The sequence below is a fragment of the Podarcis bocagei genome (assembly GCF_964188305.1).
Source record: "Podarcis bocagei genome assembly, chromosome: 4".
In the NCBI taxonomy this organism is placed as follows: domain Eukaryota; kingdom Metazoa; phylum Chordata; class Lepidosauria; order Squamata; family Lacertidae; genus Podarcis; species Podarcis bocagei.
Window position 1 is genome coordinate 41,416,060 of NC_138128.1, and position 18,670 is coordinate 41,434,729.

The window sequence follows — 18,670 nt, forward strand, 5'->3', positions numbered from 1 at the left end:
CCTCTACAGTTTAAAAGACCATAGCTTGTTTAATTAGCCAAAGGCCTGAGAGAAGAGGAATAAAGTTTGGGAGATGCCCTGTGTTTCAGTTTGTGGAAGATAAATATGCATGTGAAATTAGGCTTTTCTTTTTTTTAGCTCCCATCTCCTTATGTGCTTTTTGGGTGGGTGGGGGGAAAGGAATGTGATAATCAAAACAGGAAATTTCCAATACATTTAAGTTTCTAAAATTAAGTCTAATGTCCAAAAATGTTATGTGAAAAACAAAACAAAGACAGGACATTTTTGTTCATTGTTTCTTTAAAAACTGAAATGCCAGAGAACTATATTTGTAAAGAATAGTTATTTTTGTTTGAAAACATTCTGGCAGCTCCTAATCATACAAGATGTAGTTGACTTGAGCAGAAAGGTCTGAATACTTCAGGAATGGATCTTAGTGGGAGAAAACCTTTGTATGGCTGACATATGCTCCTTATTTTGTCAAGTCTAGCACCCTAACTTCCACACCACTATAATTCTATGAACCTTACCTCTGAACTGTGATGGGCAGAGCAATCCTAAGACTAGGTTGGGGAGTATCAATGTGGAGCAACCACTGCTTCCCAAACTCCGCTGCTTGTGCTGACTAGGTCAGAATATGTCTCTTGCTACACCAGCTTGAGGCTGGCACAGCAGAGAGGCCTCAGAAATGCTCTCCATCTGGACATGTGGGTATTATATCTGGCTTGTGAGAAGTCAGGATGTTGGTCCCATTTTCTTATTTTAGTTAGTCCCCAAATCCAATTGTTCTTTTATTTGACCCATTTTAGTAATATATGTTCATTCAACTCTAATCAGTATCTTTGGTTTCTTTTCAGGATTCAGGACCAAATAAGGTAAATACCTGTGCTTTGGAGGTGGTTATAGGAATGAGCTGATCTCCCTTGTTCTCTTCCATAACTAGCTTGGAGACATAGGTGCTACCTCGTGCCAAAGATTGTGGGTGCCCGCAACAAAGGGCTTCAACTTTGCCCATTGGTTTTGTGGAGGCCCACATCTTCCTGTGGCTGCAGCTACAATCCTATACATCTTCCAGATGTACAGTCGTACCTCAGCTCCCGAATGCCTTGGGAGTCGAACGTTCCGGCTCCCAAACGATTGAAAACCAGAAATGAGTGTTCTGGTTTTCAAACGTTCTTTCAGAAGCCAAATGTCTGACTGGGCTTCCAAATGCAGCCAATCAGAAGTCACGCTTTGGAAGTCGAACATTTTGGAAATCGAACGGACTTCCGGAATGGATTCTGTTTGACTTCCGAGGTACGACTGTAATGGAATTTACTTCCAAGCAAGTGAGGAAAAGTCTATGTGAGCACATCACAGACTTGACATGCTAAGTCTTCGTTAGCATTTCTATCCCCTCCTTTGTCTAACTGACACACACATACTTGTCTTCCTTCCATGCATGGGTGTATTCAAGGGAGGGGGGCAGGGGGGCAGTTGCCCCCCCCCCCCGGTCAAGTAAAACAATAGAAATACTTAATTAACTGGCCAATCAGGTCAGTTCTGCCCCCCTAACAGAAATCTTGGCTACTCCATGTAACCTTTTAAAAAGCCAACCATATTTTTTTCTGGTTAGCTGCAGCTGGTGCAACTAATGGGCTCTTGTGCAGAGAGCAGGGGTGGTGTTAGCAAGAGAGACACAGGTGTTTTCCCATGTGCTCCATGGTGCCTGCCTGAAGTTCTCAGTTTTGTTTCTCCTGGTAGTTGGAACCTTAAATAATCAAAATGATTGAGAAGAGACAGATCCAGCCCATTGTTATCTCCCACCCCATAAAATGACCTAGATCCTAACACACTTGCCAAGGATTCAGTGGGGCTTACTTCTGTGCTGAGGATAGGTGGTGGGTGGGAAGTGGGGGGCTCCTTCACGATATATCGCCCCCTGTCATCAGTCATGTAGGACCACCCCCAGGAAACAGTTCCACTGCATATGAGTGTACCTGGGATTGGCCACTCAAACAGTGCTGAATTCAGAGTGAAACTGGCTTTGGGGAAACTGCAGCAAAATGCAGAATTTCAGAAGAAACAAGTGAATTCTGGGTACTATGTACATGGATTCAAAGAACAGGGGTGTACATATGCTTGATGTTCTGTCTTCCTTGGATTGGCAAACACTTTCAGAATCAGAAGTGTATGTTTAATTGTTGTGTTCTGTCCTCCCTGTAGAATAAGAAGAAGAAAAAAACAGACTTTATTCCATACCGGGATTCTGTACTTACCTGGCTGCTCCGAGAAAATCTAGGTACTTTGTTCTCATGACTTATCTTAGATCTATTCTTAATCTCTGATTTCTTGACAGTGGCCCTGCAGGTTGTTTATTGTAAGACTCCTTCTATTGGAAGGGTGGGTAACACTCCAATAAGCAGCACCATTGCCAGAAATTTCATTGCATCAATATGGTCAAGCATGGATAGTGCATTGCTAGTACCAAATTTTTCTCCAACTCGCACAACGTTTGGGTGACTGATGAGGCTATCATAGTGCTTGGGGCAGTTTTATTGTTTGCTCATACCTTGTGGGCAAAATGATATGGTGAACATGAGAGTGAAATAATAGTTATACAGGAAGAGTGTTAGAAAGGAAAGGAAGGGAGCCAAAGGAGAGATGTGGTATATAACTTTATATTTGTACCAGACACTGTTTTTCTGTGTTAATTTCCTGGGCAGGTGGTAACTCTCGGACTGCTATGGTTGCTGCTCTCAGTCCAGCTGACATCAACTATGATGAGACTCTCAGCACCTTAAGGTAGGTCCCATGCAAGTTTTCTCACACTCTGAATGGGGCCAAGGGGTAAAAGATTCCCCTTTTGAAATTAGACTATGTTGCTTGTATGAGACTACTCTCAAGATGTTCCAGGAGGAAAACATGTTTGGATACTGAGTAAACAGGAACTCTTTTTTTCCAGTGGATTATTTTGGGAATATGAAGTAAAAAAAATTTTTTTTAATGGAAAATCTGGATCATTCAAGTCTGGAAATGCAGGTTTGCATATAATGTTCATATCACAACAATTTCAAGTTGTTTCCACAGAAAAGCACTGAGCGTATATTAACTTACTGCCACTTTGGTCACTTGATTAACCCACAGTAGTTTCACAATAACAGCAGTGGTGAATATGTGCTTTTGGAGCCTGGAAAAGCATGCTGATACACCCTGATCAGATACATCAAGCAGGAAGAAAATTCACATGGTGAAAAAACAGCCTGATTTTATTGTAGGAGCTATGCAAATAAAGTTGAATGAAGTTATCCATGTATGTTCTCCTCCTAACATCCTATCTATTTCCACCATTAATAACATCACCACAGTTCTTTGCTAATAGTGTAGCAGAGCTCCTTCCTATGGAAGGCCCTGAATATGCTTTGCTGTTAACTAATGTTGTTGCCACAGGAACAGTCTGAGGTTCCACCACTTCTTCATCCGTATCGTTGTCCTTCAGGAATTTCGCTGTGCTATTATTATCAGCTTGACTCTGCATAAGAGGGATGAAACATCCCTGTTCACTTGTGAGCAGCCCCTCTCGATTCAGAATGCCAGACTAAGATGCTTTATTGATGTGTCTGAGGAGGCCAGATCCTCAGGCTGCAGCAACTGAAGCCAATCCCACAAGTTGTCATTCGATGGTGCTCCGGGGACCTCCAATGGAGCCAGACCAATTGTGGCATCAAGCTCAGCATGGATCTGAGTGGTTCTGCCCTCAAAGTAGTTCACAAATCTCTCACAGCAGACTAGTGACTGGTCTGTTTTCAGTGATACAACCCAGGTCTGGGCCAGCTGGTTCACCACTCTAAAGAGCTCTGCTGGCGATTCTCTTAGAGTGCAGTAGAGCCCAGGAAAGTCCCAGTATGCTCCCCTATCCAGGGCCCTACAGAATCTCTCTACTATACTAGTGGTGTAATCATATTTTGTATTTCCTGGTAGAAGTAGTAGTATTGGCAGTTTTCAGTTCTTACCTCAAATATTTCATTTGTATGGTATTTTATCTTATTTTATCATACACCATTTTTGTAACTTTGGGTTATGAAGCAATTTACAAATCTGCAAATAAAATAAAAAAGTGGCATGGCCCTGAATGTTTTTCTCCATCTTGGGGGCGTGTGTGTGTGTGTGTGTGTGAGAGAGAGAGAGAGAGAGAGAGAGAGAGAGAGAGTAGTGTAGTGATGGAGGCAGGTGGGCAGGTAGGTCAATGGAAGGGGTGTGGGGTTGGAGGCTCACCAGGGTGATGTGCGAAAGAATTGATCTCTCTGTGTCCTTGGTTACCAAAACTGAGTGTGGAACGAGGTCTTGTATAACTCAGAATTGGACTGGAATTAACTGAGCTATTTTCTGAGTTTGGGAGGGAAAATAGCTGGGTTTTCTGAGGCTGAATGAGGAAGCTCACCTCAGTGTTCTTCCGTAGAAGCCACACAGCATGGCACTGTCAGCAGCCCTTCCTAGTTTACCCAGAATGAATCTTACTCCTATAGGTATGCTGACCGAGCTAAGCAGATCAGATGCAATGCCGTCATTAATGAGGATCCTAACAACAAACTGATCAGAGAACTGAAGGATGAAGTGGCTCGCCTGAGAGACCTGCTGTACGCCCAGGGCCTGGGAGACATCATTGACAGTATGTTACATTTCTATGCATTGGACTGGGACTGGCATTTATCCCCACGTTGAATAGAACAAGATCCACCCTCTGTGTGGTTTCCCTTTTTGCTTGATAGCCCTCCTCTCCTGCCCTACTGCGAAGTGACAATAAGAAGGTATAAGGGTCAGGTCACATGTTATAGCCACCATGTGGAAGCTAAGTCTTTGCATACAATGGCTGTGTCAAGTGTGCTCACCACTACAGGTTATTTTTATCACATCACTACAAACAGTTGAACAAAAGATGTGCTCTCACATGGTGACAATTGCTCAATCTAAGTATGAAGCTACTGCAAATGAATAGCTCACTGTGTTGTCACACCTGCCAGATGGAAGTAATATGGAAAATGACCCCAAGGAAGCTCTGTTCCTGGGACTCACTCATCTTTTCCTTCCCCATTGTTTCCTCCTGATTCCCTAAAAGTATTATCTGTCTTTGCACACCTGGTTTCAGGCACATCCCTCTACATGACCCATAGCTTTTTAAAGGCCCAGTCATAGGATCAGTGCTTTCTTTATGGGGGGACGCAGGGGTATGCATGCCCCTAAACATTTTGTGAATCTAAGTTTGGCCTCATTGAGGGGCAGTATTTCAATATGAGTAGGAAAATAAGAGTACCCCTAAACATTATTCTTTTTTTAGGGGGGGGGACACCACTGCACAGGATCATAGCAGTATTTCAGTTCTTCTCCTGTCTGACTTGGGAGAATTGTGTCACCACATTATATTGCTGTGGTAGCTTCCTACGCTGTGAATGAGGGAGAAATAGTTTGACGTGAAGGATATGCATCTCAGGGCCTTTCCTGCCAATAATATAAATTGAGCAATAAAACAGTTCAGCTGATGCAGGGGATCCAGATGTCTTTCTCCCAGATAACACATTTGTTGTGAGATGTAGGGATTTTGGTTTCTTTATCCCACAGCAATCAAACAGCAGTATTTTGATGCTAGGAAAATGTAATCTACCACCTACAGTGAGTAAGTGCTGCAGAGAAGGTGGGCTTATAAGTTTCATGTGTCCTTTATTGGACGGTGACTGTGTCATTGCTGAAAACCACCATTTTGTTAGCATTTTAGTTTCATTTTCCACACCCCTATATTAGCTTGGATGTTGTGTGCTCCTGAAAAGGTGATTACACATCTTCCCATTTAAACTAGTTTGACAGAAGACTATCCCCTTGCAGTCAGTCTGACTCCTATCCTGCACTATGGAAATACATGGCATACTGTACAAAAGAACAAATTCCAGGTTTCTGGTAATGTGGAAAGGCCCTCAGGTGTTGTTTCTTTATACCTATGAGATAAACCTACTCTTGTTTTCTTTGTCTTCCCCCCGCACCCTTCTCCTATCTCTCTTAGCCAATCCTGTTCCAGGAGGACCTAAATGTGTGTATTCCCCATTGCTGATATTTTGTGTGCTTCTCTGCTTCTGACAGGCTCAGTCATAGCTAAGGAACATAAGCACAGCATGAGAAAGGAGACAGTTCCCCAAATACAGTTCAGCAAGGCTATTGGGAACATGGTCACCTTCATAGCTTCCCAACCTGATATTGATACAGTCTCCTGTAGGGAGGAGGGGGAAAAAAAGCATCAGCGATAATCCAGTCAACGTGTTAAACATAACCTGGATGGGCACCCACTGCTTTCAACAGCACCAATGAGAGATTGAGTCCTGCACTCTAATTATAACCTTGTTCCATAGAAATGGTCTTTCCCCCCATGAAGAGGCCCAGGTGTGAGACTGCTCCTCACGATTGGAGAAGATCTATCCCAAACCCTGAGAATCCTGTAATGAGATTTTTTATGGGCTTGACTGACACATGCACCCATAGACAAAATAAACTTCACAGTCTATACTTCCTCCAGGCCATTTTGCCCTGCGTCCTTAGTTGGAGGTCCTGCAGCTCTTCACCATACCTTGACTTTGTCTTTCACAATCTTATTATCCAGGAAACTTTGCCTACTAAAATCTTCTGGGCAGTCTATGCCCCTGATGTTTCCTTTCTCTATGCTGTAACTGTGTTTCCTGCTGCTTTTGCTGCTGCTGTTGCTGCTTCTGCTTCTGCTGGGACTGGGTCTAACAAATATGTTCTGGGGTGGGGAGAGAGGGAAGGAGGAAGGAGGAAGGAAACTAAGGTATCTGCTTGAGGCCACAGGTGGCACAGTTGTTACTGGTGATCCTATTTGGCCCTCCTGCTGATTGTATGGTTGTATCTGTTAGGAATGTTGCTGGAATAGTTTATCGGCTGATGGGTGTGACAGAATGAACTGGCTTTTGCTGGCATGTTAAAAGGCGCTGAAGTCTGTGCCTTGTTTGTGAGCAGTGCAGCCTACGCTCTGATCTAAAACAGCCATTTAAACCACAGGCAGGCGAACCAAATTTTCTACGGCTTGTATGTTCTCAGAAATCACCCAGTTTCACCCATGCATTAAAAACCCAACCGGGCCTGCCCCACCCCCTGGATTGCACAGGTTCTGCCTTCCCTCCGCCCATCTGCTGAACAAAGCCCAAGACATCTATTTATATTATTAAACATATGATTTATTGAACCAGAAATCCAACCCAAATCAGAGTAGTTAACAGTGCTGCTCACCTGATTACACCTGGATTTCTGATGTTGTTACAAATTTAACAATTATCCTGAGTTACCAACCTGTTTGCCAATGCCCTTTTCTAAAACATAGCCTCGGGAAATAGTGCACCAATATTTACTCTGCTCTTTACTCAAGAGCCATAGTCTTGGATCTCCATACTCAAAGAGATTTTGTAAGGGTGAGGGATGGGGGAAGCAGACAAAGATTTGTAATGGTGTGAGAGTGATGCCTGGTTGCCAGGCTGTGTTGGCTAGTCAGCGGCGGCAAAGCATCTCCTGCCACCACCCCAGGGCTGGTGGGCATACACCAGAGAGAGAGCGCCGCGCCATGAAGGCGGGGCGTGCCACCGAAGCAACTGCGTCCTCCTCACCGGAGAGACGAAGCAGCTCCCTGTGCCAATCCTGCATTGCTTTTGCAGGCAGCATGGGACCTGCAGGGTGCCTGAGCTGCCGTGTCCCTTCTGGGTGCCCTCACAGCCCTGGCTCATTCCAGTATCTCCAATGTTTGGAGGCGCGGCCGGCTCACAGCCTTGGATCCCAGCATTGGAGAGGGGCAGCGTTGCTTCTCCAATGCTCAGCACTGAGCTTGCAGGATGCCTGAGCTGTTTTGCCCTTTGCAGGTGCCCTCCAGGCTCCAGGTGGAAGGCCTCTGAGAAGGAGGCAACAGGCAAGCGCCAACCCCATGCTCCTTTTGTGATCAGCACAGGGCTCACAGGACGCCTGAGCTGTTGCCTTCTCCTTTGGCTTCGTCCTGCTGGAGGGTGCCTGAAAAGGACTCAACAGCTCATGACTGGCAGGAAGGCACACCCCTCCAAAACTGTGCCTGGGGTGACAGCACCCCCCCCCCCATGATATGCCTCTGCTAGCTAGGCCTCTGAACAGAGGCTGATAATTTAGCTGCAGAGGAGAGGACAACTATATTGCAAGGCCAGAGCGTTATCCATTGCTGCAAAAAGGTTTACCAGGACAGTCTAAGAGAGGTGTTCCTGGTTATTGTTGTTTATAATGTTTAGGGAAGCAGAAAATGAGATTTCCATCATGTAAAACTCTCAGGGTCTTCTCCTGGATTTCATGCATCTCAGGTATGTTTGGCCTTTTTGGCATTACAAAGATGCATGCTCTGGCCTCTTTCAGTTTCCTATTCTTTGTTAAAATGCAGTGAAAAGGTAAAATTTAGAAGGGGACTTCTTTGAGCAGGAAGGTCACTCATTAAGGTCACTCATTTCAGAGTCTCTGAATATGCACAGCTTTTCTCCTAATCCTAGACGCTGCCAAAAAAACTGAAACAGCAGCCATCTTATCTTGATCTAGATGAATGGACAAGAAATGCCTTGGGAATTCCCAATAGCTAACCTCCTACTTTCCCTTTTTTCTTTGAGTTTTGACTGAAATGGCTGATACTCAGTGACTATCTTGATCCATATAGGGAAGATGGTGTGTCTATGGTCCTGCTTTTTCAAGCAACACTTCCATTCTGACCTTCACAAACAGATGGGAAGTTGAACACTTGGTTCTAAATTCAAGCTCTTGGGCTCATTAATATTATGCTAACACTAACTATTAAAACACTAAACTTTTGCTGGAAACATTTATTTGTTTTAGTTTGGACATGAACCTCATAAAACTAATGTGTTGTTAACATGCAATACCCTTGGATGTAAAAAACGCTGATACTAATATTACCTGTTTCAACAGTGTTTGAATTTTCCTGTTAGACCCACAAAGTTTATTTATTCTATGCTCTTCATTTTGGGGCCTTTTCTGGTTTTTATCAATAGTAATGATGCAACAGATGTGTAATGACAGGAAGCTTTGGAGCATTTGACACCAGCCAAAGATCCAACCTTTATCTGAGAGCAGATGTCTACATTACATATCTAGAACATGTGTTGCAGGGGTGGGGATCCCATGACCTTCCAGATCTTGTTAAACTCCAGATCCCATCAGTCCTGAAATCTTCTCCTGCATGGCCTTAATGGACATGTTATCCAGGAATTTTTCTATCCCCTGCCTATGATGCTAGAGGAGAAGGGGTCCACAGTGGTTGTAGACAAGATCTTCAGTAAGCTGTCCATTTCCCCCAAGGCACAGGCATGAGCAAAGTGAGACTTAATAAGATAAGCTGATGTTAGGCTCCTGCCCTGGCACCTATACCCACATTATTGTCTGTGTATCTCTTTGTTGAATTTCTACCTTTCTCCTCATTGCATCATGTTGCTATTTCCCAACTGCATTTCTTTTCTCTATCTTTTCCTTCCTTCTTGTCTTTGTGTCTTTCCCTCTTCTTTCTCCCCTCCTGAATCCCTTAGACATGTCCGACTTTCAGAACAATAATGATAATCGTAGAGTGGCAGATATGAGTCAACGCCATGACAATCTCTCCACAGTGACCAATGCCTTGGTAGGAATGAGCCCGTCCTCCTCACTCTCAGCCTTGTCCAGCCGAGCTGCTTCGGTCTCCAGTCTCCACGAACGCATCATGTTTGCTCCAGGTAGTGAAGAAGCCATTGAGAGACTGAAGGTAAGAGCCAAGATCATGCATGCCATATTTGTACCACAGAGCTATTGATGGTGGGAAACTTGGTAGAAAGAGACCATAGCAGAGACAATAATTGTTAGTCTCCAGTGTTGCCTTTAAATATTATAACCTTGTTCAGATAATGTTGGAAAGAATCTGAAGCCACCTCTTAACTATGATCAGGTCAAAAGTGAATGTGCACTGTGCATATTCCAGTCGTGAAATAAAGTTTTTCTGATTGTTGCACCCTGGACAGGGAATCTGAAGCCCTCCAGAAGTTGTTGGACTCCAGCTCCCATCAACCCCAGCCAGCATGGCCATTGATTGGGGATGATGGGAGTTTTAGTTCAGCAAAACTGGAGGGCCACAGATTTACCATCCCTGTCCTAGAGAAAGGTTGATAAGCTCTGCATAATGCATTGCAGGCAATATATTCCTAGTTCAATGTTTTATGTTCAACTTTCCCATTGCAGGAAACTGAGAAGATCATTGCTGAGCTGAATGAAACATGGGAAGAAAAGCTGCGCAGGACAGAAGCAATTCGTATGGAGAGGTAGGAGTCAAGCTATCAGGGCTATATTCATATAAAAAGTTCACACCTATGTGGTTTGACATTTTGTTTCATCGCAGTATGGCCTCAGTATAACAGAGAAACATTCCATGTATTGGCAGAGAGCCATCTGTGAAAGTCATCATGAGGAGCAATTGCCACATGGAGGCTGTTTCAGCTCATAGACTCCCCATTTATGATGACTAGAGAGCCTGGGATGCTGGGAATTATTGGGCCAGGAAGAACCATTTCATACGTTACTTTTTGAAAAACGCATAGTGCATGTTGGAGTGCAAGAAACCTCTCCCTGCCCCATCAAGTTTAGCAGAAAGCCAAGTGAAGAGGGCTCATCTTTAATTTCATCACATGTTTCCTCTAAAAGCATGGCTGTTTCTGTGCCTCAGAGCCTGTTGTTAACATTTACCTATGCTACTTTCCCACTCACCCCTGTTTATCCTTCCCCAGCATCAATACTTTCCCAAGACCAGCATTTTAATGATTTACGTCTGTTACCATCAATTTTGTTTAGAGAGCATGGGGCAGTCTCTTTCTGAATGCTACAAGATCCAGGCCTTGGCAGAGTTGTTTAAGTTCTAGTTTCATCCTTTGGTATTTTCCAGGGAAGCTTTGCTTGCAGAAATGGGAGTGGCTATGAGAGAAGATGGTGGTACACTGGGAGTATTTTCACCTAAAAAGGTAGGATTCTTTTTCTGCCTCATCCACTGTGCTCAATTGCATTTTGATATCTGCTAATGGCTGTGTGTGTGTGTGTGTGTGTGTGTGTGTGTGTGTAAAATATAGAGACAAAACTCCACCTGAGACTCTGGTGATACATAGAAGTTGTCATTAGCATTTTGAATGAATGTTTTGCCCCCTTTCTGAATGGTCTGCTGCTGCTGCTGCTACACAATTATTACTCATCTAGCAGTAGCCCATATTACATTTCTATTAGAAGATCCAGCAGTAGCTTGTTTCTGTTTCCATTGGGCTGCTTGAAAGAAATAGAATTAGGCCTGTCCTGCTGAGTAGTTACACTTGGGGGTACTCCCTTATTCATAAGAATATAAGAAGAGATCCATCTACTCAGTGGCCAACAAGATGGCACAAGGGAGCCCACAAGGAGAGCATGACAGAATTCAGCAACCAGTAGTCAGTGGCATCTTGCCTCCAAACATGAGGGTCCCATTTTGCCTTCATGGTTAATAGTCATTGATAGACCCATCTTCTGTGCATGTGTCTAATCCCCACTAACAGTCCATTCCAGTTGCTGGAGGACCAAGAACTCTATGAATGCATATTCCCTCTTCATTCATTGATATTTTAAATCAAAATCTCTTGCTATTAAAACACATAGATATGTTAAAGGTGTTTTTCTTCAGTACAGTGAACACGAAAAGAGGACTGTTTGATAGCACTTTCCCCACCCAACAGCATAGGGAGGCAAGAAGTAGAACTAATGGTGTTTGTACAACCCTATAACCCAACTGCCTAGAACTAGTCTTCTTACATCATATTAGTTATGCTCAGGCAGAGCCAAAAGAAGCCTTGTCCTGATTCTAATACAGTTTATCAACCCCTGTTCTTCTGGGTATGTGTGAAATTATTACAGGTCCAATAGCACAACATATTTCAGAAGGTAGCAAGGAGTGGGGAACTCAACACTCTAGCAAGGAACATCAATGTTAGTTCCTTAGGTCTTTGTTTCATTTATCAAAATTTACATATGATTACTAGAACAGTTTATAGTAGAACACTTTGATTCATATGTTTGTGATAATGATTTATTTTGACATATTGCGCATTTGAATTCTTTTTTTTTTCTTTCTTCCTTTGTCATGTAGCCACCCCCAGTCAAACCCCCAGTTAAACCCCAGGATGTTTTCCTGGAGAGTGTAGGGGTGTTTTCCCCCAAGAAGGTTGGTCTTGTTAAGGGGTTGTATTGGAGTGATCTGTGTGATTCCTTTTCAGACAATTGGTTTGTACTGTCTGGTGCCAAGAAAACATTCTGAATTCTGTACACGGTGACTAGAAGTAGTTCAGGGAGAAGGAAGGCACAGCAACATTCAGCATGTTTTCTATGAATTACATAATTGAAATCATTACAAAGGGTGATGTAATAAGCTTGTTTGTTCACCCATGACTCTGCCCCATGTCACAAGCAAAGTATGTTACGTTACATGGTGCCTAATTCAGTAGTGGAGAGAGCTCTGCATCATACTGCCTCCTCTCTCCAGAGAGGCCTCAGGTGTTGATTGCTTAGAGGCAGGAGAACAGAGCTCAGCCATGGCCGTTGCATCTGCGTGCCTGCTCCAGTAACTGCTCATACTTATAAGCAGGTCTGTCAATCAACTGATTGTAATCATTTCACTGCCTTACTTCTGACTGATTGATCAGTGTTTAAAGTGCATAGGTACAGCTTTTCAGTGAAGATGATAATTTCATACTGAGAACAGTTGTTGAAACTTGGGGTTCATCCACACTTCCATTTGCCCATCTGCTTCCCCCCAGGAAAACCCATGGTTTAGCGCTAAATTGGAACAAATAGCAGTTGAGTTTTCAGCCTCCCCCCCTCCCAATTTAGTGTTAAAGAGCAGGTTTTCTGGGGTTGAAGCAGAGGACAAGTGGAAAACTGCTTGGACGCATGTTTGCTATTTGTGGGATTCCAATCCTTGCATGAGTAAATGGTATCTGGTCCACTTTGCATGGTGTTCAGATTGCTGTGATAGTTGCAATGCTAATATCTTTCCAAGAAGGGATTCCATGATGGCAATGGCAGTAATGTTCTGTAAATCATTTAATCTAACATAATGTTGATCTGTTGAACCCCCAAAATGAGGACCTTGCATTGGCAAAGTGAGACCTTTAAAATAAAAATGTGCTTCTTTTTTGAACACTTGGTAATGTGAGCATGTTCTTTCAGTAGGATGAATCACATTTTTATTAATAATGTTTATATCACTTTGTATTGTGTGGGAAAATGCTTGATAAAATGGCTCATTATTTCCATTTTGGAGAGGAGACATAGAAATTGAAGGAAATAAACTTCCTAAGACAAGTAGCTATATGTTTGAAGGCAGGGCAGGAGGAGAGTTTTGATGTTGTGCAATTGCTTCTCCTTATTCTGCAAGAGAATCTGATACAAGAATCTCAAGCAGAAGTGAAAAAGCCTTAGAGAGCATACCCTCCAACATTTCTTCAATGAAAATAGGGACGTCTCATTCCATAATGATAATTTTACTATTTATACCCCACACATCTTACTGGGTTGTCCCAGCCACTCTGCGTATCTTCCAACACATATAAAAACATAATAAAACATTAAACATTTAAAAAACCTTCCCTTTACAGGAAGGTGGCTCAGATGGCTCAGGAGTTGGATAACTCCATATCCTCTAACATTTCTCCAATGAAAATAGGGACATCATAAGGGAAAGCGGGACATTCTGGGATTGAATCAGAAACTGGGGCAGCTTCTCTAAATCAGGGATGTCCCTAGCAAATAGGGATACTTGGAGGGTCTGAAAGAGGTGGACTTCTGGCCCTTGCAAATATGAAAAGTGCCAGTGTTTTTTGTGACTGCATGCACAATGTTTTTGGAATGTAAATACGTGCTGAAGTTTGAGGCCTTGAGTAATTAAGGTGGGGCTTGCAGTTTGGTTATACATTGATGTTAATTGAATTATTTTGCATTAGTTTGTTTTGCTTTTTGCACAGTCAGGACAAAAAATGGAGGTAGCAGAGCTTTCCCTCTTCTTATAAACTTTATAAATCAAGTATGTGAGGAAAATGGAAGGCGCAACTTGAACTGAGTTACTGAGAATTTAAAATATGGCTATGTTTTCATAGGAGGTATGTGTGTGAGTGTGTGTAAAGGGTGTATGGATCTGGCCCCTGCTACTGCTGGGACATAGCCCCCAACAACTTTCCACGCACCCCTCAGCCTGAAAAGGTTCTATGTTGTGATTGGAGGAGTCCCCATATGTCATCCATTGGATCATACTGATGAAATGAATCTTAATGTGTTAAGTCTTTAAGGTGCCACAAGCAGACCTGCCAACTGTTCCATTTTAAAGTCAGTCCTGGCTTCTGTTTCTGTCCTGGAATGTCCTGTGTTCTTTTTGGTCTGGCGCTCTGGCATTAGTGCCTGACCAAAAGACACTCACTCTGGCAATTGTCAGCAGAGTCACACCAAAGCGGCTTCTGGTTCATCACTCTGGTGCGACTCTGTTGACGGAGTGCTGGATGAGAGTTGGGTGGGAGGGTGAGTTTGAAGGGGGGGCAAGGGTGAGCAGCACAGGTAAGCAGTGAGTGGTTGGGAAGGGCGAGCAGTGGGGGCGGAGGCATGGCGGTGGCGGCGGCAGGCCTACCCTGCACCCGCTGAACTAGCCTGTTCCCCTTAAATTTGGTGGCAGGCACTGTCTATCAACCTGTGTTCAGGTAAGATTCATCAGCCCCCCCCCTCACATATGTGGAATATGTGGGGGTGGGATTTGCCTTCCTTGGGCAGCAAAAATCTTGGGCTATCAATGCTGTGGCACATTTAGGTCACTCTGAAAAAGGGCAGACTTGTCAGAAGAGCAAGGCTAGGCCTTGGCCTGTGAAAGAAAAGGGTGTTAATCTCTCTCCCTCCGCTCTACCTCTCTCTCTTGTCTCTCTTAGACACCACATCTGGTCAACCTAAATGAGGACCCACTCATGTCTGAGTGCCTTCTGTATTACATTAAAGATGGAATAACCAGGTAATAATTATAGGAACAATTACAACTTTGCCAGGATTAACAGAGAAGATGGACAGTGATGTGATTTTCACCAGCAGTTTTACATTCAAATGTCAACTGAAGATGTCACAGACTGAATTTGGCACATCGTACCTATTTGTATGTGTGCATAGTTATTTATAACATCTCTACATTGCCTTTCCATCTAAAGAAAACCCCCACTAGGCAGTGTACAGCACAAAACATTAACAAATACTAAAAGTAGTAAAACACACTTAGTTACTCTCCAAATCTGTGCATGCATATCTAGCAGTGAAGAAGAGGGAAAACAGCAAAAAATATACAAAAAGACAACAACAAAAATGTACAACGAAAGGATGGATTATCCAAAAACCATCCAACTATTTAGGAGCCAGAAAGTGGCAAAGCTACAAGGATTTCACAGATCAAGTTCTTCTTTCATACATACATTCAGCTAAGGCAGCCTTCTAGCCTGATGCCCTCCAGATACTTTGGACTATGTACCGGTTAGGGCTGATGATAGTTGTAGCCTGAAACACCTGGAGTGCATCTGGTTGGGGAAGGCTAGACTAAGGAGATCCATGTGTGGAAGCAGGCTTCTGCACTCCATATACATATAATTTGCTGGAACAGTAACTATGAGTGTAAATCACACAAGCATCTGAATGCAAATACTGCCTAGATTTGCTTTCAGTGGGATGTGTATTTGAACCTCACTCACATTTTGGTAAAGGACTCATTCTTAAGTACCTTTTTGTGTAACTAGATCTGGACTAGGGCCTGAGTCATTGCCTAGAGGACATTTCAGAGCTGTAACAAGACTACAAAACAGCCCTGCTCCTTATAGATATGGAGCAGAAGTGAGATCCCCAACAGGTCATCATCTGTTGGTTTTAGAGGACACAGTAGTTCATAAGAGAGAAGGTGCTCACTAAGATAGACTTGGCCCAGCCTGCTTAAGGCTTTCTATATAACCTGCATCTTGAATTGTGACTAGAAGCAAACCAATAGCTACTACAGCTAAACAAGACTTGGGGTGTGTGTGATGCTTTCTGCAAAGGCATTCTTCTAGCTTTCCTGTCCATTGGGACCCTAATAGGGTTGGTCCAAGGAGCTCTGTTATTAATCACAAAGCACCTAAAATGCTTTGCTGTTTTGGAAACCTCAGCAACTGTGTTTTGTCCCAACAGGGTTGGTCGAGAAGATGCTGAGAGGAGGCAGGACATTGTCCTTAGCGGTCACTTCATCAAAGAAGAGCACTGCATATTCCGAAGTGACACTAAGGCTGGCAGTGAAGGTACCCCCATACAGAGAGCCTCACGATTCTTGGGCTTCCTTTTCTACCTAGTTAGAACTGAGTTTCTCTAAGTCATTTGTCTCCATTGCTGCCAATGGGTACACAGAATACCACTTTCTTCCCTACCTGCCTTTCAAAATGGAGCACTTTGGAAAGTAACTGCATTGGGAAGTGCTGTCTCTTTGCTTCTCAGTTGTATCAGCTCAGTTTGACCTCTGCAGGCTTTTAGCAATAATCACAACAGTCCTGCCACAAGACTGAATTTCTCTGATAAAATGCACTCTAGCCTTTCATATACTGGTATGTTGCCCTTGGTTGCTACAGAGCAACGATGGGGCACCTGTGGACTACAACTCACATAATAATTGATTGGCCATGGTGACTGAGGCTGATGGAAGCTGGAGTCCAAAATCTTCTTGCGAGTCACAGGTTCCCCTTCCCAGCATTAGAGGACACTGTCCCATTGAGTGTTAAAGTAAGATTCAACCACTAGTCCAGCCTGCATTTGTATATCTAATGGGGGAATGAGCATAATATTATCCTTTGCCTCAAGCAGCAAATATTTTTGTCCAACCTTATCCCTATAGCTCCTTTGGAGCCTTTGGGCCATATCTTGATGTGTTATTATGAACAGATACCTTCAAGTCTAAAGTATCATATCTAACAAAAAATGTTTTTTGGAATGAAGGCATTCCCTTGATTTCTGTATGTAGGTTTAATGCAGAGGTTTTGGTTCCCCTCTCAGCAAGCTTATTGATTGTATTTGTAAGAAGATTGTGGGGAAGGTTGTTCTCTGTAATTCTCACACATTGTTTTATTCCCTGTCCTCTCCCAATTCCCTTTGTGCGTTTTCCATAACAGTGGTGACTCTAGAACCTTGTGAGGGAGCAGACACCTATGTCAATGGAAAGAAAGTAACAGAGCCCAGCATCTTAAGATCAGGTAGGTTTATTCTCCAGTAGAAGGGAATCAGGAATAGGAGAAAAGTGTTGTAAGAGCCTCCATAAAATCAGGTAGCTCTCTACCATGGAGGGATAGACTTGTGGAATCATAGAATCACAGAATTGTACAGTTGGAATGGACCCTGAGTGTCATCTAGTCCAACCCCCTGCAATACAGGAATTTCAATTAGAGATGACAGGTGGCCATCCAAACATTGCTTAAAAATCTCCAACGACGAGAGTCCACTACCTTCTGAATGAGTCCATTCCACTTTCAAACAGCTCTTATGGTTGGAAAGTTCTCCCTGATAAAATAATGCTCATGGAAATAATTTTCTGAAAGAGGGCCTCTTTGTCCCGAATGGACTGGTGGTTGAGCATGGTTTGTGTTGAAGTCATTAGGGACAGGTGAGTTGTATATGACATGGGACAGAAGCTTTGCAGTTGGACATAATTTCATCATCTTAGCAATGCGTTGATCAGTTTCTGGAATCCCATCCTATTTCAACCCCTCTAGTAAATATGCTCCCCTCTCTGCACAGGAAATCGCATAATCATGGGAAAGAGCCATGTATTTCGATTTAACCACCCTGAGCAGGCACGCCAGGAGCGGGAGCGAACTCCATGTGCAGAGACCCCAGCTGAACCAGTGGACTGGGCTTTTGCCCAAAGAGAGCTGTTGGAGAAACAAGGCATTGACATGAAGCAGGAGATGGAACAGAGGTGAGTAAGGAAGAAAGAATGCAGAAGAGCTCATTGACAGGGCTGCATAATTCAGAGGGTGGTAGCTCAGTAACAGAGTACATGCATTGCATGCAGAGAATGTCCCAGAATCAATGCCTGCATCTCCAGTTGGCAGGTGATAGGAAAGGCCTCTGCCAGAGAATCCTGAAGTCAGAGGAGACAATACTGGACTAGCTGGCAATGGTCTAAGTCAGTATAAGGCAACTTCACACTTACACACAGGAGAGGGGGCAGGGGTTGGATATGGAGAAGGTAACATGGCAGGGGAATAGGAAATGTAATGTTGTTGTTGTTGTTTAGTCGTTTAGTCGTGTCTGACTCTTCGTGACCCCATGGACCAGAGCACGCCAGGCACTTCTGTCCTCCACTGCCTCCCGCAGTTTGATCAAACTCATGCTGGTAGCTTCAAGAACACCATCCAACCATCTCATTCTCTGTCGTCCCCTTCTCCTTGTGCCCTCCATCTTTCCCAACATCAGGGTCTTTTCCAGGGAGTCTTCTCTTCTCATGAGGTGGCCAAAGTATTGGAGCCTCAGCTTCACGATCTGTCCTTCCAGTGAGCGCTCAGGGCTGATTTCCTTCAGAATGGAGAGGTTTGATCTTCTTGCAGTCCAT

General features: G+C 43.6%; 1 protein-coding gene across 22 annotated transcripts in view; it reads left to right on the forward strand.

The window, feature by feature from the left end:
- KIF1A (kinesin family member 1A) overlaps window positions 1-18,670 on the forward strand; it is a 117,044-nt gene that overhangs the window by 43,205 nt on the left and 55,169 nt on the right. For 9 of the 22 annotated variants that reach the window (XM_081192492.1, XM_081192503.1, XM_081192507.1 and 6 more), the window contains exons 10-21: window positions 858-875; window positions 2,206-2,281; window positions 2,706-2,784; window positions 4,506-4,648; window positions 6,032-6,058; window positions 9,576-9,787; window positions 10,258-10,337; window positions 10,955-11,030; window positions 14,994-15,073; window positions 16,264-16,370; window positions 17,232-17,312; window positions 17,854-18,034. In XM_081192492.1, coding sequence (XP_081048618.1) covers window positions 858-875; window positions 2,206-2,281; window positions 2,706-2,784; window positions 4,506-4,648; window positions 6,032-6,058; window positions 9,576-9,787; window positions 10,258-10,337; window positions 10,955-11,030; window positions 14,994-15,073; window positions 16,264-16,370; window positions 17,232-17,312; window positions 17,854-18,034 — 1,160 coding nt within the window. The remainder of the gene's footprint in view (window positions 1-857; window positions 876-2,205; window positions 2,282-2,705; window positions 2,785-4,505; window positions 4,649-6,031; window positions 6,059-9,575; window positions 9,788-10,257; window positions 10,338-10,954; window positions 11,031-14,993; window positions 15,074-16,263; window positions 16,371-17,231; window positions 17,313-17,853; window positions 18,035-18,670) is intronic. The other 13 variants (XM_081192511.1, XM_081192513.1, XM_081192493.1 and 10 more) reach the window with 2 other exon arrangements.